Consider the following 26,026-nt stretch of genomic DNA (forward strand, 5'->3'; position numbering starts at 1 on the left):
GTATAAATAAGCAATATTTTTACTTAAAATGCTTCATAATGCGTAATTTTTGGAGGTCTGTAACGGATTAATTTAATTTACAGTATTTCTTATGGGAAAAATTGATTCGGTTTTCAAACAGCCTTCTGGAACGGATTAAGTTCGAGAACCGAGGTACCACTTTATGCATATTTAGTTAGCTTGATAAATAGTCTCACAACAAATCGTTTTTTTCCCCTGGAATATCACGACGAATACTTGAATATTTAATTTTTGTATATAATCATAAGGAATAGATCTATAAAAACGAGAACTTGTTTTCTTTCTATTAAGCTTTTAAATGCCCTGATACGTAATTTTAGTGTTAAAATAGTTTTAAAAAGTTCTGTGTAATTATTCGTAATGGAGCTTTAACTATGATTTGTAAACGATATACAATTTTACTCCTGTTCCCGGAAAAAAAAACACCAAGAAACAACGCTTCTATGATCCTTGAGTGCGTACGGTAGTTTCTCAACCGTGGGACGCGAATCTTGAATTCTCCGATTCACAATCTGATAAGCCACTCAGTAGTTCATTGTAGCATTAACTATTTGCTAATTTAACATCTTTCGTGGTGTTCCTCACATATTTCAATAACATCAAAAGCCCAACAAATTATTTCTGTGACTGAAAGAAAATCCATACAGTTTATAAAACTACAATTCTGAGTTCGATGCTTGCAACGTACACAGAATATTTAATAGAAACTAAACACCTATATATGCATATAATGAACTCTTATAAGATTTCTTTCCTCTGTTTCACTTCTAACAAACTCGGCAACGAGTTTGTTTTCAGGACAGTGTCTGCCACATCGTGCTGTATGCTGTGTTCGTTATGATAGTCTAATCACAGGTTTTAACATTGTAAGTGTATAAAGTCACCGTTAGAGGTCAACCAATTAATCTCTATATTAAGGTGACGATAGTTTAACTTGCATCTCAGAAAGGCTGGTATGGGTATTAACACTTTTAGTTAACCTGAAGATGACCTAGGAAGGTCGAAACGTTGTTCTCTGTTTATCAATGAAAGTGTTAATACCCATACCAGCCGTTCTGATATATATTTTTATTTCAAGTGTGTTTCTCGTCATCAAGAAATAGTTGAACTTGTTAGTACTCGTTTACTAGTTCTCTATACATTAATGAAGTACACCATTAAATGGTTTACACAGTAAAGGAGTGCAGTCCCATAATGGTCACTGGGAAATTTGCCGGTGGGTCAAACTCAAAAACAAGAGTTGTGTGAAACCTTTGGTCTTGACACAGTAGTCTTAATTTGTAATATTACAAGTTAACTGTTTTCACTGCACCTTAAAGACAATCAACTTCTCTCTCTCCCCTATCACTTCAGTGTACCGATAGCAGTAGGGTAGGGTCAGTCAGTCCCCAAGTGATTTCCACCTAACCATTAAAGTGCAAGTCCACATCTTTAAGGAGTGACACAAAGATACGTTTATTTAGCTCCAAGCAGAAATTATTGCACAAGAAGTAGCTTATATGACGTAAATAATCACTTTCCTCTAGAAACAGTTACGGGTATCTATATGTGGATCTCGCTATAAACAGTTTCATGCACAATATAGTACAGTTTCAACACCAGGCGAAACGGGTGATGTACAAACGTGTTTCTAGCTCCTCGTATTATGAATTTCCTGGCTGTTGAACGAATTTTGTAGCGCGCTTTCCGATCGTGCCACATGGAAAACATAAAGGAAATGTTTTATAAGAATAATGTATTACATTCTATTCGGAATCCTTCCCGTCGTTGTTTAATAGCTGTTTGTTGAATAAACTTTTAAAATAAATCAGTAAGATGAACAAAATCAAGTACACTTTTGGTTTTTCTCGTTTAACAGGACGTGAAGAAGGAACTCGTACTCGTGACGCACGTTTTATTAGTAATTACTATTTATGGAGTAGTTCCTCAAACGATTCTACGTAATGAATGACATTTTGACAGCTTCACTAAACTACTTCCTGTCAATAAAGCTGGAAGAGCACGCGAAACTCAAGTGTTACTCAATGAATGATGGTGGGTCGTTGATAGAAAAATTCGTATTCAATGTGAAAACAGCGAAAATCTATGTGTTCTGTATTTCCTTACATATTGTTCATTGTACAACTTTTAAGTAATTGAATTTTATCCGAAAATGAAACGTAATATCGATTGTATGAGTCGTGATAGGAAACATCGTTCGTATGGCAAATTTGCTGACGATCTTCGTGGGTTCGAATCCCCGTCACACCAAATATGCTCGCCCTTTTAGTGGTGGGAACGCTATAATATTACGGCCAATCCCACTATTCGTTGGTGAAAGAGTAGCCCAAGAGTTGACGATGGGTTGTGATGACTAGCTGCCTTCCCCTCTAGTCTTACGCTGCTAAATTAGGGACGGCTAGCGCAGATAGTTCTCCTGTAGCTTTGTGTGATATTAAAACAAACGAACAAACATTTGCTGGCATCATCTATTTGAATTTTCAAGTCACTACGTCGGTGGGCATAATACAGGAAATGAATCAGTATAACTATCTTGTTACGATATCAACAGTGTGATTAATGAAAAAAAACAAACATAAATAATTCATTGATGTTAATAGATGCAAACACTATAAACATAATGACGACATCAAAATATTGACCAAGTTATCGTTCGTTTCAGACCAAGGCTACATCAGACTATCTGCTGTGTTCACCGAGGCTTTGATTTAGTTTGTTTTGAATTTCGCGCAATGCTACGCAAGGACTACCTGCGCTACCCGTCCCTAATTTAGCAGCTTAAGATTATAGGGAAGGCAGCTAGTCATCACCATCTACCGCCAACTCTTGGGCTACTCTTTGGGATTGACCGTTAAATTATAACGCCCCCACGGCTGAAAGGGCGAGCAAGTTTGTTGTGATGGGGATTCGAACCCGCGACCCTCAGAATAAGAGTAAAGCTTTTAATCACCTAGCCATGCCGGGCCATAACAAGTAGAAATCCATCCTTTCAATTAAACAAACTCGTGATAGTTCACAACAATAAAGTTTTGTAGCTCTTGCTTTTGGAAAAGAAAACCAAAAAGCTCTAACCATAAGCAACTGAAAGATGTGTACATGTTATACTAGAATTATACCTCAACTATTTACCAGATTGTGATAATCATTATTGTGCGATCAATTAATTACATAGGTTGAGTATGGTTATATTAAACAGATTTTTGAGTCTTATCTGATCATTACAGCCCACGTCTATACGTCCGACCATGCTGAATCTAATGGTCGTACATTCAAATAACATTATTACAGCGTATAGTTTCCATTGTAGACAAATGTCAAAACCAAAACACCCCACTCCCTGCTTGCTTACCATAATCCATCTACGAGGACGACAGTGTCCTAACACCCGTTTGAACAACCCAATTGCACAGAAGTCCATAGACGTTACGTCCAGTCATCAACTTGACAGGTATGTCTTCGTACGAGCTAATATGAATATTCGTTCCATTCTACCTGACCCATGCGATGGTAAGAAGAACAAGTCGTGGAAGTGACGTTCGTACACGTAGTTTATGTAGCGTTTCCTACTGCAGATCCTTCGTGATTTCTAATATCACAGAGCACGAGGAATATCTTCATCTTGCTAATTGTAATCCCCCGATGTAAACACATTTATGACTTGAATATATGAATATTTTGTGTCAGAAAAAGTTGGTATATACCCATCCCACAAGTGATAATATTTTTGTGAAATCGCACCCCCTGTGTACGAATGCCAAACAGTGTGAACATTAAGCTATCCGATATGCCGATGGAGTGAAACTTTGTATCGACTGTGGTTGTTACGTGACTTTCTGATTTGTATGTCGAAAATCGTTTCAATATACCTATTTCAAACCTCTGTCTGTCATATTAATTATATTTACCTTTTTTGTAAGGTAAAATTAAGGGCTGACTGGATAGTATAAAAACGACTTATATATGTTAATAGAGTAGAGTGGGTCGTACCTCTGCTAGCTGTTTCGTCAACGAGAGATACCCTCCCCACAGTGGTACAGCGTTCAATCTGCGGACTCACACCAAGTTTCGGTACCCGTGGCGGACAGAGCCCATTCTATAGCTCTGTGCTTAACTTTAAACAAACATATAAACGTTAACAAGAGAAATTTCCAATCACTCGACATTGCAATGTCTCCTATACACGTAACGTATTACCTTCCACTTGTCCCAACAATATTTTTCTCAGTTTAAAAATAGGTATTTGTTTTTATTGGAAGGACTTGTTCATTATTGGACACTGCCAAGATCTTGGACCGATAGGAATGAACAATATCATCTTCTCTTATGTTCAAGTGCACTTAACTTAATGGGAGGATCTTAAGTTAGCATTGTGTTTTAGTAGAAGAAACATTGTCTTAGTGATTGTAAAATTGAAACTCAATCCTTAAAACTGAAATAAAATCGCAGAGGAAAATTAAGTTTAAATACACCCCTTAATTGTATTTTGGGATAAACCCTTCAAGTGACATTTTATAACTGATTTTTAATGATTAAAGAATAGTAACCCATAATTGTTAGAAGATAATTAGCACATCGCTTATTTAAATCATTACGGAATAGTTAATCAGTAACTTGGAAAACCAGTCTCACATAAAAATTCACCTCCCACCATCTTGGATGACTCTGCGGTAAATCTGAAGGCTTACATCACTAAAAACTTGATTTATGTACTCATGACGGTAACATTTAACTCACTGCTTGGCAAAAAAAACAAACAAACATAAGAATTTCTTGGTAGTATTAAATTCTTTATTCAAGACCTCATATGTGTTAGATAAATACACAATGAAATAATATTTTGACCAAATTGACGTCACATTATAACGCCCTCACGGTTGAAAAGACGAGTATGTTTGGTTGGAGAGGGATTACGAGTCGAGTGCCTTAACCACCTGGCCATGCCGGGCCTCTCCTTGGTAGAATTAAATACTTTATTTAAAACGTCATTTGTGTTAGATATATATTTACAATGAAATAACATTTGGACTAAATTTTCTTCAAAACTATTTGGAATGAGATTTGCGAAGTTAAAATTCATTCATCATTCATTCACCACTCGATTCCATCAAGGAACATAGGGCCCAATCGCTTGCAGGAAGTTGAAATACAAGCTTATAAATGTTTTTCTATGATATATTTCACATTCAAATTAAAGTGACCAAAAAAAGAAAGTTTCAGACAGAATGATGTTTCAAAATAAATTTAACACTGCTACATCTACTATTAACATGATGAAGAAATTAGGAAAAGTGATCCGAGTTCCCGTAGATGGCAAATATCTCACCACCATTCTTCTGTTGACAATAGATCGCGTGAAACAGATAAAGTTCACTTCAGAAATGCCTGTGTTATATAACTTTTATCAGTGATGTGTAGATTTAGTTACTAACCCAGGAGCTCTGACCTTTAGCGTCAAAGAAACAGTGTTACACTCGACACGAATGAAACCAAACTGAATACAGACCAGTTATGATTCACTTCAGTGCTTCTCAATTGGTTGATTGGCTCATCCACTGGTTAATGTGACCAGAATCAGGGTGAGAATAATGAAGTGAGTGGCAGGTCGAATGAGTTTTATCAATGATATAGTTCATCAGTTTTACCAAGTTCATCATCAGGCTCTGCATGTACCAAACATATATAATTTAATCATCTGCGTTCACGTAAAAAAAACAAACAACAAATCTGTCTTAAACTCTAATTATCTCTAAGTTGTCCAAACCCAAACAGTAAATCCGATATGTTTGAAGATAAACAAGTAATAGCTTTTTCAGAATGTTGTTTAGTTAAACAAAATTAAGTTAATATGTATTTATTGTTTCCTTTTTGTAATCGTGAATGTATAAGAATTAAGAGCAGGTGTAGCACATATAGAGTTGCGAACAAGTACCACTGATATCAGCTGAACACATTAAAATTAATTAAACTCATCCTGAGTGAAACCAGTTGGTGGTTAAGATGCCTGACTCGCAGTCTATGAATCACGGGATCGAATCCTATTGTCAAACATGCTATCCCTTTCAATCGAGGAGAAATTATAATATGACGGTCAAGCTCACTATTCGTTGACAAAGAGCAGTCAAAGAGCTAGCTGTGGGTGGTGTTGGCTAGCTGACTACCGTCTAATCTATCACTGTAAAACTAGAAGGACAACTAGCACAAATAGACATCGAATAACTTTGCGTGAAATTCAACAACATTAACAACAACAAAATAATGAGGAGAAAGAATGCAAGTCGGTAAATCGATGAATTTAATTCTGGTGACATTGAGACGAACATTCAGTGCCATATGCAGTGTATCAAATGCCACATTCATAAAAATAAACGCAGCTGATATTTACATACACTGCCTGCCAAAATCTTAAGGCCAATGAGCAAAACGAAAAAAACATGCATTTTGCAAAGTTAGACTCAACCACTTATTTGAGTAGAGCTTCGAAAGATTAACATAAGAAAAAGGAAAATAAAAATAAAAAACCTTTTAGCATTTAATAGGGAAAAAGTGAATACTAAAATTAGCCTAAATACCAGCTGGTTAAAAGTTTAAGACCAAACTGAAATGAAGCGTTAATTGGTAAACATGTAACGAAATTTAGTCCTTTGTGTTCAAGCATTAGCGTTGTCAACATCTCCCACTGACATCTCCTGTGTTACATTGAGTAAAAACATGGCAAAGGCTAAAAAGTTGACAGAGTTTGAACGTGGCAGAACTGTCGAGCTGCAAAAGCAAGGTCTCTCTCAACGTGTCATTGCTGGTGAGATTTGGCGAAGTAAAACTGCTGTTGCAGATTTCTTAAAAGACCCTGAGGGATACGGAACAAGAATTTCAAGTGGTTGGTCCGAGAAAATTTCGCCAGCGTTGAGCAGGAGATTTCTACGGGTTGTCCGGCAAGACACCAGCCGATCATCGAACCAGATTAAGACCCTTACGGACGCAGAATGCAGCTCAAGAACAATAAGACGGCATCTACGAGAGAAAGGCTTTAAAAGCCGTAAACGTCTTCAAAGGCTACGCCTCCTTCCACACCACGAAACAGCTCGGTTAAACTTTGCTAAGAAGCACTAAGCATGGGACGTAGAAAAGTGGACGAAGATTTTGTTCTCTGATGAGAAAAACTTTAACCTGGGACGATAAGGATATCCCACCGGAGACATTTTCTACATGAGACAGTGGAGGAAGTTTCATCATGATCTGGGGTGCTTTCTCCTTCCATGGACCAATGGAGCTTCAGGTTATACAGCGGCGTCAAACAGCAGCTGGCTACATTGGCATGCTGGAGAGAGCATTCTTATTGAATGAAAGCCTTCGCTTGTGTGGAAATGACTGGATCTTTCAGCAGGACAACGCTGCAATCCACAATGGCCGCAGGACAGAGGACTTTTTCATGGTGAATAACGTGGTACTTTTGGACGATCCAGCGTGTTCGCCCAAACTAAACCCCATTGAAAATGTTTGGGGGTGGATGGCAAGGGAAGTCTATAGAAATGGACGTCAATTCCAAACAGTGCATGATCTTCGTAAAGCCATCCTCCCCACGTGGAATAACATTCCAGCCAGCCTTCTGCAAACGCTTATATCGACCATGCGAAAGCGAATGTTTGAAGTTATTCGCAATGACGGCCGTGCAACTCACTACTGAGACCTCTTGTTGGGGCATTTCCTACCCTGTTTAGGACTTCTTTATTGTATGGACTTAATCTTTTGACCAGCTAGTATTTAGACTAATTTCATATTGTTCACATTTTCCCTGTTAAATGTTAAAAAAGTTTTTTTTTTATTTTTTCCCCCTTTTCTTATTTTCATCTTTCAAAGCTCTACTCAAATAAGTGGTTGAGTCTAACAACACAAAATGCATATATTTTCTTTATGTTCATTGGCCTTAAGATTTTGGCCAGCAGAGTATCTGAAGATACTTATAGATACAAGTATGAATAAGTATATCATAAACTAAACGTATTATCTTCTAAATCATATTATTATAATAGTTTGTCTGCTAACTTAATTAAGTTATTCAGTTACAATAGTTGGTTGGGTTTGTTTGAACAATTTTAATTTCATGACATTGTTTTAATATGATCTAAGTTTTTAAGACTAATGTATTATTGTTAGACTTACTGATAACTGTATGAACCATCCTAAAATTAATTAATAATAAACATAGATAAATATATACAATTAAAACAATTCAGTCAGTACTTTTGTATCGTAAATTATTTCCCGAACATCTGGTTTAGGATTGACTTAAAAATTTGATTATAATTGCTATAAAGTTTCTTAATTTGCCTTATAACAATAACGATTGTTGTTCATAGAAACTGAATGTAAGTGACTGTATCTGTTAAACCCTGGTTTTACAGGAGAGCTTTTGTTGGCACTGAATATGACATATGTAGTATGGTTGAAACTGAACGTAAGTGACTGTATCTGTTAAACCCTGGTTTTACAGGAGAGCTTTTGTTGGCACTGAATATGACATATGTAGTATGGTTGAAACTGAACGTAAGTGACTGTATCTGTTAAACCCTGGTTTTACAGGAGAGCTTTTGTTGGCACTGAATATGACATATGTAGTATGGTTCAAACTGAATGTAAGTGACTGTATCTGTTAAACCCTGGTTTTACAGGAGAGCTTTTGTTGGCACTGAATATGACATATGTAGTATGGTTGAAACTGAATGTAAGTGACTGTATCTGTTAAACCCTGGTTTTACAGGAGAGCTTTTGTTGGCACTGAATATGACATATGTAGTATGGTTCAAACTGAATGTAAGTGATTGTATCTGTTAAACCCTGGTTTTACAGGAGAGCTTTTGTTGGCACTAAATATGACATATGTTGCATGGTTGAAACTAAATGTAAGTGACTGTATCTGTTAAACCCTGGTTTTACAGGAGAGCTCTTGTTGGCACTAAATATGACATATGTTGTATGGTTGAAACTAAATGTAAGTGACTGTATCTGTTAAACCCTGGTTTTACAGGAGAGCTTTTGTTGGCACTAAATATGACATATGTTGTATGGTTGAAATATTATATCATATTCTCCTTTGCTTTCATGTATAGGTTCTCAGAATTTCAGTTTATTTCAACTGGTTTAACGGACTGGGTGTTTGTAACAATGAAATGTTGAGTTATTGCGTTACGTAGATGTCATACACGGAAAAACAAATCCCAGGGTGATCTGACTTTTATTACACACTTCACTGTCCACTTCATATCACCTGTAACATATACGTAGCAAGCCAATGAGATGAGTAAGTTCCGTGTTGTTTGTTTTCGATGACGTTTCGAACACTGCGTAGTTCTTCCTTTGTAATATGACCATATGAGATCAACTGAAAAAAAAAAAACCTATACAAATACCGAAAGATATATAAACAACGGTTGCGGACTCAAGTTTCATAAAGCGCTGATCATAAAACATTTTAAACACTTTTGTTGTGACTTTTGTTCCCGTTATGTGTCTGAAGAATGAAGAAGAGACAGCTGTTTCGGCTGGAAGATGCCCGATTGTTCACGGGACTCCACCGATCAAACTGACTAACGTAACCACTGGTAAACAAGTATACGACAGTTTATATCTTCGTTCACAGGTAAAGGAAACGTTCATTTAAGTGTTTAACTCTCCATCAAATTCTAAACTGAATTAACACTGAAAAAATTATAAAACTATATTATGGACGAGTGTTAACTTCAATACGTTTCTTCCGAACTATAGATTTCAGGGATACTTTGCAAACATTTGATGTAGTCAAATCATGAAAGTGCCAGTTTACGTCACAACACTAACTATGTTTATAGATGTTTCTAATGATCATCGTCTTTTGTTTTATCGTTTTCTAATTTCTAATAATAGCATCAGTTCTTTCACTTAGGTTAACCTATGTTATTTTCTTTTTACCCTTTTTTATAATTTGGACAAAGGTGAGTTTTTGGTTTTCACTTCCATTGTTAACGGAATAAACTTATAATAAGCACATCACACATTTCTATCTATATATGCACCTAACTATATTCTGAACTGTGTCATTTCATGTTATTATGTTGTTATGTCTCCTACTCTAGAAAAAAATTTAAAATACCAAAAATGTTTCAATTTTCCTGCTGACTTCAGCGTTAAATACGTTTTGTTCTAAACATAAAACTGTGTGCTTCACTTCATCTTGATCTCAGTTTTTTTTTTAAATTTCATTTGATATGCTAGACTCCACTTGTTGTTTAGTGTAAATACAAGACATGTAATAGCTGGACTTCACTTGTTTAGTGTAAATACAAGACCTGTAAAAGCTAGACTTCACTTGTTTATAGTAAATACAAAACTTGTAACAGCTAGACTTCACTTGTTGTTAAGTGTAACTACAAGACATGTAATAGCTAGACTTCACATCTTTTTGACTTCTGTGTAAATACAGTATTTGCTGTCGCTGGGTTCCACACATTTTATCGGATTGAAAATATATCACCTTTTTATCTCTCTAGTTAGTGGAAATATTAAATTTTCAAGTGTCATGAAAAATCTTTGCGTTTATCTAAAACTATCATACAAGTAGTGATATAAACATGCTTCTGGCCACCTAAGTTGTCCAACCTATCTTCAGACTACAAACAGTATAAATAAGTCTCATTGTTATTATGAACGTATATAAACCAATGTTTAAACGTGTCATTTAATTTCGTTTTGAAATGTTTAAAATATATAATGGTTTATCACCACTTTGAAAATCAAAGTAACGGCAGATCACAAGTTTTGTGTACCGATAACCTTAACGAACCATGACCTTTATAAACACTACTCTTATAATTATACTTGCAATAGGACTGTTTACTTCCGCAACTTTCGATTTCACATGTTTTACTACATCAGAAACTGTACTTTGTTTTTACCCAATGACTCACATTATTTTGTCAACAATGGTCACGTGTTGTTTATGCATGTAAAAATGTATAGAATACGTGAGTGATGACGTCACATATACAAGCACAACTCCTCGTAGAAAACCAATATCACTGTTTTGTGTCTTCAAGTTTTAACCAGTCAAATGTACAAAACGTTAAGAAAATATATGTTATTTAGCATAGAGTAAATATGAAATAGATCAGACTTGTTATGCTATGCAGACAGTAAAGTTATGCGAGTTAAGAGAAAGTTCGATTACCATATGAATAATAAGGGTTGGCTTTAAGATTTGTTAAGATTTACTTAATAGTTTTAGTTTAAGTTAGTGGATGGGACAGTCGAAATATGCCACTATGTCCTTTACTGTCCCCAAATATTGTTATAAACTATGGGGATTTTATGTCGTTTAGTAAAAAAACGATTAAACTTAATTTTTTCTTTCATCTGAAAAGCATTATTTAAAGAAATGGCTTCTTTCTATGATGACATTGTAACATAGTATAACATAGTATTAAAGAAATGGCTTCCTTCTATGATGACATTATGCTATGGAAGAGACTTAATGCTTTATTTAGAGACAGTGAAATGAAAAAAATAAAAATGTTGATTGTCATCATAAAATATTTGTTTTTTAAACAAAATGTAGCCAATCGCCTGTAAGTCACAGTATTGTTATGGTTCACTAATGTCGGGACAATCAGGAGCCCGACCTCCAGGGTGTGTTCGGCCGCCACAGGAAATGTTAAAAGAGGCGAAAGAATTTTTAGAACAACACTACGTGCCTATAGAATCGTAAGTTTTCAGTTTGTAATATAAAAGATGTCTTGATTTAATAGCAAAAATTATTTAGACCATGCATTTTAATATTTCTTGTTTGACCCAGAGACCTTTCCGTATCTAACATAGAATTATTAAAATTGATAAATTGTTTATCATTTAATGAGGAGGGTAATTTCAAAGGATTATTTATATAGTAAAGAAGTGAATATTCATGGTATTGGTATTATGACAATGGCAGCCTATTCGAACTGTACAACAATTTTTAATTTATAAAGTACATTTGAGGTATTTTCACGGCTATTTTAAAATTGTGTGTGTGTGTGTCTTATAGCAAAGCCACCTCGGACTATCTGCTGAGCCCACCGAGGGGAAGCAAACCCCTGATTTTAGCGTTGTAAATCCGTAGACATACCGCTGTACTGGCGGGGGGCATTTTAAAATTAAATTAACTCAAAAAATGTTTGGTCTTTAAAATTACTTCTGGCGAGAATCATGGAAATAATATAAATGTTGTTTTTCACATTAGGCTTACCTTACTGTTGATTTTTTTAGTAATTTTTCTATATCTGCTGTTGGGCTTTTTCTACTGTTGTATTAACTTAAATTATGAACATAGGAAAACATCTCAATATTTGAACGTTAACTATTTGTAGGGAAACTCAGGATGAGTTCTTCAAACGGTGGGAAGAAGTAAAAACTGAAGTGGAAAAAACCGGTACTTACAACCTCACCTCAGAAGAATTAGAGTTTGGGGTTAGGCTAGCTTGGAGAAACGCCTCGCGCTGCATTGGACGTATCCATTGGAAAAAGCTTGTGGTGCAGGATGCAAGACACGTGAAGACCACGCGAGAAATGTTCGAGGCTCTGTGTTGTCATCTAGAATATGCTACAAATGGAGGAAATTTAAGGTTTGACCGATAAAAATTTATGCGAATAATTAATAAATTCTTGGTGTTTTTTCAAGAGAAGCCCAAAAAGAAGAATTGAATATTGGTATTTAAATAACAGTACAATATATTGACTTTTAGAGATTTATTTAATTTGTATAACTTGCCAAACTCTTTGCGCAATTCAACGACCATTTAACAAAAAATTTGTAAATTTCATGCTTTATTTGTTTGCTTCGTATGACGTCAAAAGAAAAATATGTTTGTTGGTTAGATATTAATTTTTATATCAAACATGTGATAATTCAGTGGGTGTCTTTTATCAGGTCTATGATCACTGTTTTCCCACCAAGAAAAAACGAACAGGAAGATTTTCTGCTATGGAACCCTCAACTACTTAGTTACGCTGGTTATCTACAACCAGATGGCAGTGTGATCGGAGATCCAGGTCACGTACAGTTCACTTGGGTACGAGATTTTGAAAACTTAAAAATTTATTTTATTTACTAGAATAAGTCCTTTGGTAAAACATCTTCAACCAAGCTCTTAATGCGTATGTCCTGAAGCTTTCTCTATATCATTCAAGTATATGAGCAAGTATGTATAAGAGAAAACTCTATAAAATAAGAAGCGTTGGTGTAACGCCTTCTCGCATCTCTCATTTCCTAGGTGTGTCAGAGGCTGGGGTGGAAGGGAAAAGGTGGACGTTTTGATATTTTGCCCTGGATATTCTCGGCACCGGGAGAAGGCCCAAAGTTCTACGACATCCCAGACGAACTAGTACTGACAGTCAAGCTTGAACATCCTCGTTATGAATGGTTTGCAGAGCTGGGATTGGAATGGTATGCAGTTCCTGCAGTAGCGAACATGCTCTTTGATTGTGGAGGTATTGAGTTTCCTGCTGCTCCTTTCAATGGGTGGTACATGGGTACCGAGATTGGAGCCCGCGATCTATGTGACCCTCAACGTTATAACATCACTGAGGTAACGGAACTAGATCACTCAATACATTACCAAAAGCTGTATCTGATAGGCCTATGAGTTGATGAAAAAATGCTTCTATATACCATATCAATTTTCACAGGAGAAAGGCACACATGAGTAAAGCAATCTAGATCATAAACAATCTTTTAAATGATCGTTGCTTAATAACATCAACGTCTTTTATCTTGTATTCACTTTTGAACAATTAATACAACATTACTTAATAACTGCCTATTCAACAAGTTTTGAATGGAACACTTTATTGTCAATAGTAATATGTGTAGGTTGTGAGATCAACTATAAATTTAATAAAATCCATAGTCTGGATTTATTAAGAAATATGTTATAAGTGTCAATGGTCATGATCGTCCAGAATATAAGCTAGATAAAATACAGATTATCGTCAATATTGAACAATCTGTGATTTAATACATGGTATTTTTAACGTGGTTTATCCAGGAAGTGGCCCAGAAGATGGGGTTAGATACATCAACACCGGCAACTCTATGGAAGGACCGAGTACTGGTTGAAATCAATATTGCTGTTTTACACAGCTATCAGGTAACGATTGTCCTTCTTCTTTATGTTTAATGTAGAATTTGTTGTTGCACAGAGGCCTAACAACTGCAGTGACACGCACCACTGTTTCTGCTTAGCCTTGATACTATGTCGTGCACTGTTTTATCTTGGTTTTAGTTGTTGTTGTATGTGGGCCTAACAACTGTAGTGACACGTTTCGTTGTTTCTGCTTAGCTTGAATCTATGTCACTGAACGTTTTTTTGTTTCGTGTTTTTGTTGTTGTATATGGGCCTGACAACTGTAGTGACACGTTTCACTGTTCTGTTTAGTTGTAAATACGTTTCTGATATAACATTTGAAAGTTTTCGAGTCTAACCTGTTTATTCTCTTGTATGTCTTTAATTGTACATTTCGCAAACTGGAAACATTATATGGAGACAATAAAAAATATTTAATGCTACAGATGTCAATAATAGCATCTATTTACATCAAATATTGAAATACCTAAGACAATATTATTATTAATGTACTAGTACGCGGGTTAAAAATATAATAGGTTATTCTAAAGAATTTTGTTTACTTCCTTTGTTCCAATACTTTTAGAACATCTAAGAACGATGACTTAAAATATTCTAGCAAAGCAAATTTTATTTAACTTTCAAGTTGTAATTGTTTCAAGTTTGGTAGTCAGTTATTTAACTTTTTGTTGTACTACTGCCGTTCAGGTGGTACTTAAACATTTTATTTTATCGTATTCACTTATTTTTCTTTTTGTTCTCATAAAGTTATAAAAAAGGATTACTTCAACAAAGTCAAATATGTTTTACTAAAGCAAGAGTTCGTTTTTCTAAGTACTTGAATCCAGTTTTTAAAAAGTCAAATTTACATTCCAACAAAAGAGAAGCGTGGTATTCAGAACATTTCCTTACAAGCTTGCTATTTACCAGAAAAATCAGACTTACCGATTAATTCAATTTCTATAAAATGTTTAATAAATACACGGTCCATACACTAGCAGAGCGTTTCGATATCTGTGGTAGACTTGAGTACAGATGTGCTTAACTACAAACAACCAACATTTTTCTTACGCCGCGAAAAGAACAATATTTATCACCACTCAACCATTGTTAACGAATTGATGTTAATGGCATTGTTATATGTAAAAGTATATTTGTATTTCTGAACTCTTGGTTTGTTTTGAATTTTGAATTTCGCGCAAAGCTACAAGAGGGCTATCTGCGCTAGCCGTCCCTAATTTAGTAGTGTAAGACTAGAGGGAAGGCAGCTAGTCATCACCACCCACCGCCAACTTTCGGGCTATTCTTTTATCAACTAATAGTGGGATTGTCTGTCACATTATAACGCCCCCACGGCTGAAACGGCGTGCATGTTTGGTATGATGGGGATTCGAACACATGATTCTCGGATTACGAATCAAGTGCTTTAACCACCTGGCCATGAACAGGCCTTTTGAAATCTTTACATTAATCAGTGTCGTACATGCTATTACAATTTGCAGCTTTTACGGTAAGATCTTACTTACTGTTAAAGGCATAAATTATAATAAAATGTACTATCAATGAGTAAACTCAAAATGAAACTGTTAGAATAAAACTCTGTTTCTCAATCATTTGGATGCAAGGAAACAGCTCGCATCGTTTCCGAACTGTCGCGGAACTTTAAAATGCAACAACAAAACACATGAATATTTTGTTGTTATGTTTGTTCCTTTTTTGTTGTGTGAAATTCTATGAACCGACAAGATGGTTGCGTTGCTTGAGAGAGTAACATCATTCTAGAATACATAATAACATAAAACTGAAAGTTTTCACTTAGCTCATTGGAGCTTTGACTGTGAAGTAAAACTGTTTAAGAATTACTTAGACAAACTCATCAATAGTTTTTGTGTTGTGTGTGTGTGTGTGTTTTTTTTTGGGGGGGAGTTTCTGAAAATAGTCTTCAATTATTAAGTGGACCTCTCATATAACATGACACAGTGCACATTAATATATCATCAGAAATAAGTGTTTCACTTTCACCAGATAGCCTGATGTGGCTTTGCTACAAGAAAAACACACACACACTAAAAAACGTTTTTCTAAAAATCCGTTTTTAAGAAGGTCGGTTTTTCTTTACCGTAGAAACAAAACATCACCATTGTCGACCATCACACCGCTGCAGAAAGTTTTATGAAACATATGGAAAATGAACAACAACAGAGGAGTGGTTGTCCTGCAGATTGGGTGTGGATTGTACCCGCTATGTCGAGCAGTATTACGCCCGTATTTCACCAAGAAATGTTGAATTACGTTCTCAAACCAAGCTATGAATATCAGGTTAGTTCATATTTCTATTACCTACTCTCACTAAAGAAAGACAACCACATTTATGTTAGCGAAATATTTCTTTGAGTTGTAACAAGAACACATTCAATACCGAAATTCTAGTACTCCAGTTCATTTTACAAAGTGTTGGGTTTCACAAATTATAAAATTTAAATGAAGATTAGCATGAGTGTATTTTTTTATAATTTCGAACAGGAAAAAGCATGGAAGAAATTTGACTGGAAGAAAATCTGCAATGTCGTTCTCAAATATAAATTTGTAGCGGTTGCAAAGTAAGTAACAAATTTTTAAATATATTACCATTGTAACTGCAAATAAAACCTATTTAAGTACGAACTTTCTGGTGTCACAGCAGCAATAAGTTAAGATATCTCAACAATAGAATTCTTCCATCCCACAGTTCATCCGAGTGCGGACTTTTGTGGTTCGCTGATTATCGTACGAGTTGGAGAAATACTGTAAATAACTAGATATTCGAAAAATTTTAGAACCGAAACCTTAACTTGACTGAGTAGAGACTGAAGAAAATGTTGAATCAGTTTTTATTTACAACAAAAGACAAGATGTCTGACTGATCTTCTAGATATTCTGACAGAAATCTCCAAAACATTTAAAATCTGGACTAAGAAAGTTGACATTATATACTGTGTTTGTGAGGTAATTTATTTAATAACCAGGGCTCACAAACAAATTCACCAGACATTTTAAATTTAAATTCGGCAATATTCGGTTTGAATACTTTTCAGTAAATCTTTTGTATATAAGGACTTCAAACTGTACAGTATTCCAAATTAGGCTTAATTAGTGATTTGTGAAGAGGTAATAGTCTCTTGTGAGTTGTTATCAACATGTAAATTAACACTTCAAATAATTCTGTTAGCACTGCTTCGGTGGCTTGGCCTGTTCACCACATCCTCTGTGTTAACACTAATGTATAATCTCACACTGTTAGGACGAAACGTTTTCAAGATCGAACGTTTCTAGGAACAGAATACTTTCAATATTACAAACGATTCCTGATTGTGATCCTACAAGTGATTTAAACATTGCAATAAAGTTCGAAATATAAATTAATCCGGTGAAGAAAGCTGTTTCTCTGAGCTTTTATTTAAAATATACTTTTTTTTATGTAAACCAACACTTCTAAATTTTCACAGTTAACTAAAAAAAACCAAAAAACGAGTGTTACGCTGGAAGGTGAAGCAATATCGGTTTTGTGATTATTATTGTTATAATTATTGTTTTCTCTTTTGTGGTCTTGCATGTTCTATTTCATATAAGAATAGTTAACTTTAATGTTTTAGGGCTTTGTGGTTTTCCACCTGTTTGATGGCCAAAGTTCGAAAGAGTAGAGTTAGAGCAACTATCCTATACGGTACTGAGACAGGAAAATCCGAAATGTTTGCACAGCGCTTGGGGCGTCTTCTAGGAAAACATTTCAACACTACAGTGAGTACTTATTTGTTGAAAATTTTCACAATAACTGTATGATCAGTTTTAGATATATATAACTTTCAGATGTACGTTAAGTGATTTTCAAATTTTCTAACTGGAGTCAACATGATGAAACAACAGAATAAATGTCGTCACTTTGGTATTTATTGATGTTATGTACTTGGCATAACATGTTCTAACAAATATTAATAATATATCATTGTTTCAATATTATGTTTTATTATATTATTTGTTTTAACACTTGGACGACCTTCATCTTTGTTAAGGTCATGTGTATGGAGGACTATGAAGTCAGAAACCTAGAACTGGAATCACTGTTTATTGTAGTTACGAGTACGTTTGGCAGCGGGAATCCCCCTGACAACGGAAAAGTGAGTTATCTACATGACCGTTTCTTAAAGTTTGTATGAGTTAGAAAATTTAATCGGTAAGATATTTTTATGTATCTAAGAAAATCGTGAGCCTTACATAAAAATAAGAAGACAATTTAAGTAAAAGTTAAAAAATAATATATTTAGTAAATCAGTTTTTGTGTAACTCAGTTAAATCACAATATTTATTAATCAAGAATCTCTACCATTAAAACATCTGTATTTTTTTATTTATTACACAGCCTTTTTGGAAGCGACTGTTACAAGTGAAGAAAGAACATTTAGTTACTTTAAACCAAATGAAGTAAGTGGTATTATTTAAAATAGTGTTACTGGTTACTTTGAACTATTTGAATTAAATAACGTTAGGTATTTGTCACATTAAATGAGAGTGACTAACATCTGTTATTATCTTTGAAATTATTTACTGAGAGACTAATTATTACGTGGTTATTACTTTGTTAGGTCGGTAGATGGAGGAACAGAAAAGTATCAACTTTTTTTTATTGTTATTGTGATGCATCAACTGGAATAGAAATAGACATTTAGTGTTTATAAACTGCTACACTTACTGGGAGCGAGATTAATCAACTCGCACAAGTGACATTAAGTTTGTTGATGTTTTATAAAAACGTAAATTTCACATGACAATACTTCAAACTGCACTTTATGAGAAAATATAAAGTTTAATTGTTTATAAAAAATTCAAAATTAATTGAGAAACAAATTATAAATTGAAGCTTCTCTAATTTACAGTTTTTCTCCTGGTGGGTCAGTCGTTTGTGGCTCCTTAAGCCAAAATGTTAGTTTCGGTTCCCAGCATTAGACAAAATGCAGACAATCCTGTATGCAATTTTGGGCAAAAAAAATCCAAACACATAATAGCTAGAACCCAGTTTAGAGGTTTAAAAAACAAAAACAAAGTTTTATACACATCTATTATTTTGTTAAAGATCGCCCGAATTTTCTGCTCAAAATTTGCGTTATTTACAATAATAACACAACTTGGGTCATATTTTATTTTTATTTTCACATAAGTGTCATTCCTATTGGGTTTCCACAGAATAGCGCTGTGTGGTATCTTGCTTATATGTATATAAATATACAATGATTTACGTTAAATATACAACTTTTTATTTGCTTAGATTCGAAACCAAATAAACAAGAAGTAACCTTTACTCTTTTAACTACATCTGTCCAAGAAAAAAAAACTGTCTTCTCTTATCACATTATAGAAATGTATACAACAGCGTTTCAAATGAACTTACATCACCACAAGGGGTGGGTTCAGATGCAAGATCAAGCTGGTGTAAGCTTCTGAGTGATAGCCGTTTAAAAAAGTAAATTTTCGTTTACAAACAATGTTTGGAGTGTGTTCACGACCTTTTACATGAAATGTAGATGGAAGACTTCATCTCTATGAAAATTTATAAAATCACCTGAATTGGTGTGAGTAAAGATACATTATACGCATGTTACAAAAAAGGTAAAATATAATGACGCCAGTATCACCACACCAAAGTATCTAGATGGTTAAAGAAGGATAATACACTAATCTTGATTGAAAAAACGTTACGTCGTGACATTTTCATTAAAACCGTTGAAAATATTTTCCTGCTTTGCATTGCATGCATACTAACACTTTTGAATACACCCATATCAACTCTCTATTTTGTTAAAATTTAACACAGACTCATTGCTATCTCTAAAATACGTATATAATAATCCTGTAGTGTTAACATGTTAACTTTTGTTATATGTTATTACAGGTATGGTGTTTTCGCTCTGGGATCGAGTCAGTATCCAACGTTCTGTGCTTTCGGTAAAAATGTCGACGAAACATTAAACGCTCTTCAAGCGAAGCGCCTCCTGGCGGTTGGCTTAGGAGATGAGCTTCGGGGTCAGGAACAAACTTTCAACAAATGGGCAAAAGAATTCTACGAGGTTTGTGCATAAAGTTAACAAAGAATCGTTTATGAAACCGTTTAATATTTCATTAAAATAAACTTAAATAGGTCGATAGATGTATTAAGTAAGAATGTAAATAGCTTTATTTTATGCTGTATTCAAATCATGTAAAAGAAGTCGATATAATGTGTTATATCATGTTCCAACATGCTTGTTAACTCAACATGTAGCCTGATTCTGAATGCAAACAACTTTATATTCCTATACTATTTAAATTAATAAACAAATTGTTTGAAAGAAGTCGATATTGTTTGTAGTATAGGTAAACATTTCCTTATTTCACCGATAGGTGGCCTGCAGTTCCTACAATTTTGCTCTCAGTAGTGACTCTTCCATGATATCCCTGGAATCAGTAAACCAGTGGAATAAAGACAACTTTAGGACATCTGTAGTAGAAGGAATACATCATGATATATGTGAAGGTAAAATATAACACGTGCGATACTCTAATGTAGAGATAAATGAAGTCTTTTTATATTGCTATTTATTAACAAATGGAATAGTGAAACCATCCTGTTTCAGTATAATAAAACTGTGAAATTCAGAATAGTATAGATAAAAAACCATTTTCTAGGTTACAGTAATACAGTTTAGTAGGATATTTAATGTTATTATATTAAATGAATCTTTGTACCATCATGTCAGGTCTGACCAAGGTTCATAATAAGAAGATACAACCATGTAGGGTCCTGTCCAGAGTACGACTCCAACCTCCATGTTCTGAGTAAGTTCGATACAGCGTTATATTATAGAAAACACTTTTTTGAAGTGTCTTATTATATTTTATTTAAAATTACGTTTCGACTTAAAATAAAAAGTACGTTAATCATAATGGCTGTAATAATGTTATTAGATTTCAGTGTTGCAGTTAATATTTCAGTGAGATTACAGATGTCGCTATTTCATGAAGAAATGTATTATTGTTGTCACGTTTTAAGTGACATCTTTTAGAGAAGCTAAAGAATGTGAAGTGATGTTGTGTTAAAAGTACAGAATATACTGACAGATTGTTTTATTTCACGATGGATTTAACTGAAAAGTTTAAGATTAACACTGTCTGAAGATGTTTCAGTTCTTTAAACTTTATTTCAGACGGCAGACAATTTTAGTTCGACTAGACGCAAGAGAAGCCACAAATTTCAAATACGAACCTGGAGATCACCTGAGCGTCTTTCCTGTTAATCCCTCAAAGGTTGTTAACCAAATCATGTCATTTCTGAATGTTTTGGACAAGGCTGAGTCAAACTTAGTTCAAGTAGAAACATTTGTAGGTAAGCTTGGCAAAAAATGGTTGATGTGGTTATTTAGAAACAAACAAACAAACTGGGTATCATAATAATATCCTAAACATCGCTGAATTCCCATGGTAATATTTTAATGATAATGAAAGTTCCCAGGGTAATACCTAAAGAACTCTAAGAGTTGTTATAGTAATGTTGTAATTTATCATGTTATGAATGTAAGTGTTTTAAAGACAAAGGTACTAAGCGATAACATTATTCCAGATGGTGTCTGGCAGCCATATAAACGACTTCCTCCGTGCACTGTTCGCACGGCCCTCTCCAAATATCTAGACATCACAACTCCTCTGACACCTACGATACTAGAACACCTTGCAGCCACAGCAAAAGATAGATGTGATGAAGTTAGGCTTAAAAAATTGAGTGAGGTAAGATAAATAAGTTTGTTCTCAGTTGAGCCTTTACTGTTTTGTTTGATTCAGAATTGACCAGAAGGAAGAACAATAAACAAAGAAGCCTATATTATATTCAGTTTTAATATGTCCAAGAAACTCTACAGTGTGCTTTATCTGTTTTGTTTGTTTTTGTTTTCTATTTGTATGGTAGAAAATCTTTAAGAGTTTATTAATCAAATGGAAAAGATTATGACGAAACATGAAGCCTTTATTTGGTTAAAAATTGTTCACTCTCCGAGTGGCTCAGCGGTATGTCTGCGGACTTGCAACGCTAGAAGCTGAGTTGCAATGCTCGTTTTGAGCACATCGTAAATAGCCCACGGTGCAGCTTTGTATTTAACTCTAAACAAATAAGTAATTGTTCCAAATAAAACTTACTTAGGTGCGATCGTTTCGAAATATTTCAAACGTTTATAATGTTTCGTATGAATGTTGTTTAATAAGTGATTAAATAACCAATATTCACATTAATTTAATTCTCACATATATTTAGAACATTATTAATAATGTCCTGTCTCTAATGATAATTCTTCCAGAATGTAGAAGAATATGAAAAATGGAAGAAGTTCAAATATCCAACAGTAGGGGATGTTCTTGAACAGTTTCCATCAGTTAAAGTCAACGCTGCGTTTTTGCTAAGTCAGTTGCCCCTGCTACAGCCCCGTTACTACAGTATTAGCAGTTCACCTAATGTGACAAAAAATGAAGTTCATCTAACCATGTCCCTGGTCACGTTTCGTACAGAAGGTAAGGAAATAATCAAATCTTTGTACTATCTGAACTCTAATGTATTCGGTTAGTTCATGTTCACATTATTTAACAATTTATTAGATTTACAGTGTTGAAGTGATGACCTGTTATTAATGTATGATAAATAATTTTACCCTACTGGAGATTTTGTGGGCCTGTTTGTTTGTTTTTTTTTGTCTCTCGGTTAAGGCATGACAATCTGTGAGTCTAGGGTTCGAATTCCCATCTTCGAACATGCTCGCTATCTCAGCTAAGTGACGGTCAATTCCAAAACTTTTTGGTAAAATAGTAGTCCGAGAATAGGAGGTGTGCGGTGTTGACTTGAAGCCCGTAGACTGAGAAATATATCATTTTGTTGTAATGTAGCTGAATGTAATATTGTTGAATTTTTATCGTACGCATTCTATGCAATCATTATATTTTCAACCATTAGTGATTTAGCTGGTTGTCAGCCATATTTTACGTCAGTTCGATAATCACATTTATCTTTATTACATAAGAGAAGAAAATAATAACTACCAACAGTTGGAACGTGAGAGGTATTTATTTATTTTGTAACTTTTGTTATTCAGACGGTAGAGGGCCTACTCGATTTGGCGTTTGTACATCATATATGGATGGCCTACCCCATCATGAAGTTTCTTGTTTCATTAGAAGGTGAGTGTGTCAGCATTATGTGAATAACCAAAATGTTAACTTTTAAATTTAACTTTTAACTTTTAAATAATGTAAACATTAATGTTTCGTTGTTTACTTCGGAAATGTATTTCGTAACATGGATAATTATTTTTCCCAGTGTTACTAGATTATGACCACACGATAACAGCAGAACATTACAAGTCACACAAACAAATAAAAAATTTAACAGTATGATACATGTTTGATGGTCGTGGGTTTGAATTTCGCCCACTTTCACCTATAAAAGTTTTAATAATTAATGCATTTAATATTGGTTCTAATAAAACAAAAGGCCTTGTCATGGCCAGGTGGTTAAGGCGCTCAGCTCGTAATCTGAGGGTCGCGAGTTCGAATCTCCGCGCATCAAACATGCTACCCCTTTCAGCCTTGGGGGCGTTATAATGTCACTTTTAATTCCACAATTCGTTGATAAAAGAGTAACCCATGAGCTGGCGGTGGGTAGTGATTACTAGCTTCCTTCCTCTAGTCTTACACTGCTAAATTAGGGACGGCTAGCGCAGATAGCCCTCGTATAGCCTTGTGCGAAATTCGAAAACAAACAATAAAACAAATGACAAACAACTTTACAAGCCACCTATCATATGCTACTTTAATCCGAAATATAAAGGGTTTTAGGTGCAGTATTTCGGTAATGTGATGTACCTACCCATTTAGTAGAGTACCAGGTTTCAATCTGTCAAATCTAAATTTTCATTTATCTGAAATTTTCTTGTTTTGCACAATAGAGTGCGCCACCTTTAAAACTTCTTGTATTTGTAAATAATTTGCAAACAACGGGGGAAGAGTTCTAAAAACGTCATTTGTGTCATTATTATGATTAATATCTAACTATAAATACATTATATCCACCATTATTACGATGAACATAACAGACAATTTGTCTATTTTTGTTTTTATTAGTTCGAAGAATTTCCACCTTCCTGTTGACCAGTCACTACCGGTCATCATGGTCGGAGCCGGAAGTGGCATAGCTCCGTTCAGAGGTTTCTGGCAACAGCGAGAACACGAGATAAAGAAACGATACATCAGTGAAGAAAATAATAACAGGTTAACTTCTACATTTGGGAAGATGGTGTTGTTTTTCGGCTGTCGGAAACCAGGGGTGGATACACTCTATGAGTACGAAACATCTGATTTGATTAATAAAGGTGTTTTACATAAAGTCTTTTACGCTTTCTCAAGACAACCCCTAAAACCAAAGGTAAACACTCCTAGTTTTTAATGTCAGTTGATCTTTAAGAAATATTTATTACGTTGACTGGGTTTAAGAAATGTTCAGTTGCCATTCGATATAGTTATGCTTTAAAGTGCTTTGAATGAAAGCAGTGAAACATTTAAGATCCGGTTAAAACTTTATTATAAATCATTGTGTCGGACTTGTCTAACAAATATTTATCTTTCATTTTGTTTTCTACGTTTTAGAAGTATGTTCAAGATATTTTAAAGGAAAAGAACTTGCTAGTCACCAAGCTTCTCTCAGAAGGTGGCCATGTTTATGTTTGTGGCGACGCAGTCATGGCGGATGGTGTCAAAAAGGCGTTCAAGTCCATTCTTTATGACAGACAGTCAAAAGACGGCAATGATCTGTTTGAAAGACTGATGGTAAGACAGCATTTTGATTTTCTCGATACGAGTGCTATTTTCTCTTGGTCTAATTTCTCCTATGTTCTCTAATTCGTAAATGTAAAAAACAAAACAAAAAACTTCCATAATCTAAATATAATCTAAATAAAGTTCAAGAATTTTTACAAAAATTAATTAAAGGTCATTTTATGAAAATATATTGTCATTGTAAAGTGCTGTAGATTAAAAATTGGTCTAATATATCAAGTTTTTAAAATCTGTTGTTCTCTTATTTAAAAGGCTTAACTTGGGATGGAATGTATACTGTGATGACGTTTTGAATTTCTCGCGTTAATTTTAACTTTGTAATGTAACTCAATAAGTACTTTTAAAATTCTTTTAGATTTAATATTTATTTCTCAAACGGAATTTCTTCCTTGTTAATAGTTTACAATTTAATGTAACAAGAAAATTATTCTATTTGTAATTGTGATAATGACACAGATCTTGTTAGCCTTTAAATTAGAATATATTCTATGTAGTTAGAACTCTATCATTTTTTTTAAAAGCTGTGTTATAAGAAGCTGTGATGTTATTGAGATGTAATTTCGAAAAATAGAAGAAAGTTAATTAAAGTTGTACAAGCTTCATCCACACGTTTAAATTTTGTTTTATTTTCTCAGGCTGAGGATCGTTATCACGAGGATGTCTTTGGAGTTCTTCGTGTGTAAGGTTTCATCAAGTGAAAGAAATATAAATATTATTCGACAGTTTCGTTTTTATTGATATAAATAATATTGGTCCTTAATTTATGTGCTACGTTACAATATATTTTTACAAGGAGGCTAGATTTTATATCGTTGTTATTTAACACGAGCGGAAATTATTTATATCAACTTGTAGATTGATGATATATTGTCATTGTTGTAGCTATGTATAGAAGAAAATCGTTTGTTTTTTTAATAGATTTTGTATTTAAATTAAAATTTTGTAAAAGAGCTGTATCTATATATTTTTGAGATATTTAATAAATGTTATTTGAGGCACAA

At 34.3% G+C, this 26,026-nt stretch overlaps 1 protein-coding gene across 1 annotated transcript; it reads left to right on the forward strand.

Moving 5' to 3' along the window:
* Positions 1-9,505: 9,505 nt before the first annotated feature.
* Positions 9,506-26,026, forward strand: LOC143253723 (nitric oxide synthase, inducible-like). Its single transcript, XM_076508025.1, has 21 exons — positions 9,506-9,655; positions 11,606-11,751; positions 12,393-12,647; positions 12,953-13,094; positions 13,296-13,610; positions 14,070-14,171; positions 16,272-16,466; positions 16,671-16,747; positions 17,780-17,924; positions 18,197-18,301; positions 18,544-18,605; positions 20,071-20,245; positions 20,559-20,691; positions 20,915-20,993; positions 21,362-21,540; positions 21,775-21,938; positions 22,502-22,712; positions 23,288-23,372; positions 24,315-24,615; positions 24,837-25,016; positions 25,661-26,026. Exons 1-21 carry the CDS (start codon positions 9,521-9,523, stop codon positions 25,706-25,708), a joined length of 3,234 nt encoding a protein of 1,077 aa, XP_076364140.1. The 5' UTR covers positions 9,506-9,520; the 3' UTR covers positions 25,709-26,026.

This window comes from Tachypleus tridentatus, chromosome 6 (assembly GCF_004210375.1).
Source record: "Tachypleus tridentatus isolate NWPU-2018 chromosome 6, ASM421037v1, whole genome shotgun sequence".
NCBI lineage: Eukaryota > Metazoa > Arthropoda > Merostomata > Xiphosura > Limulidae > Tachypleus > Tachypleus tridentatus.

What these genes read in the sequence shown, in the direction of transcription:
- LOC143253723 (XM_076508025.1), top strand. Translation starts at nt 9,521, where the DNA reads ATGTGTCTGAAGAATGAAGAAGAGACAGCTGTTTCGGCTGGAAGATGC. An exon ending in CTGTTTTACACAGCTATCAG is followed by an intron (nt 14,172 to 16,271) that starts GTAACGATTGTC and finishes TCTTTACCGTAG; the next exon opens with AAACAAAACATCACCATTGT. An exon ending in GTTACTTTAAACCAAATGAA is followed by an intron (nt 18,606 to 20,070) that starts GTAAGTGGTATT and finishes ATGTTATTACAG; the next exon opens with GTATGGTGTTTTCGCTCTGG.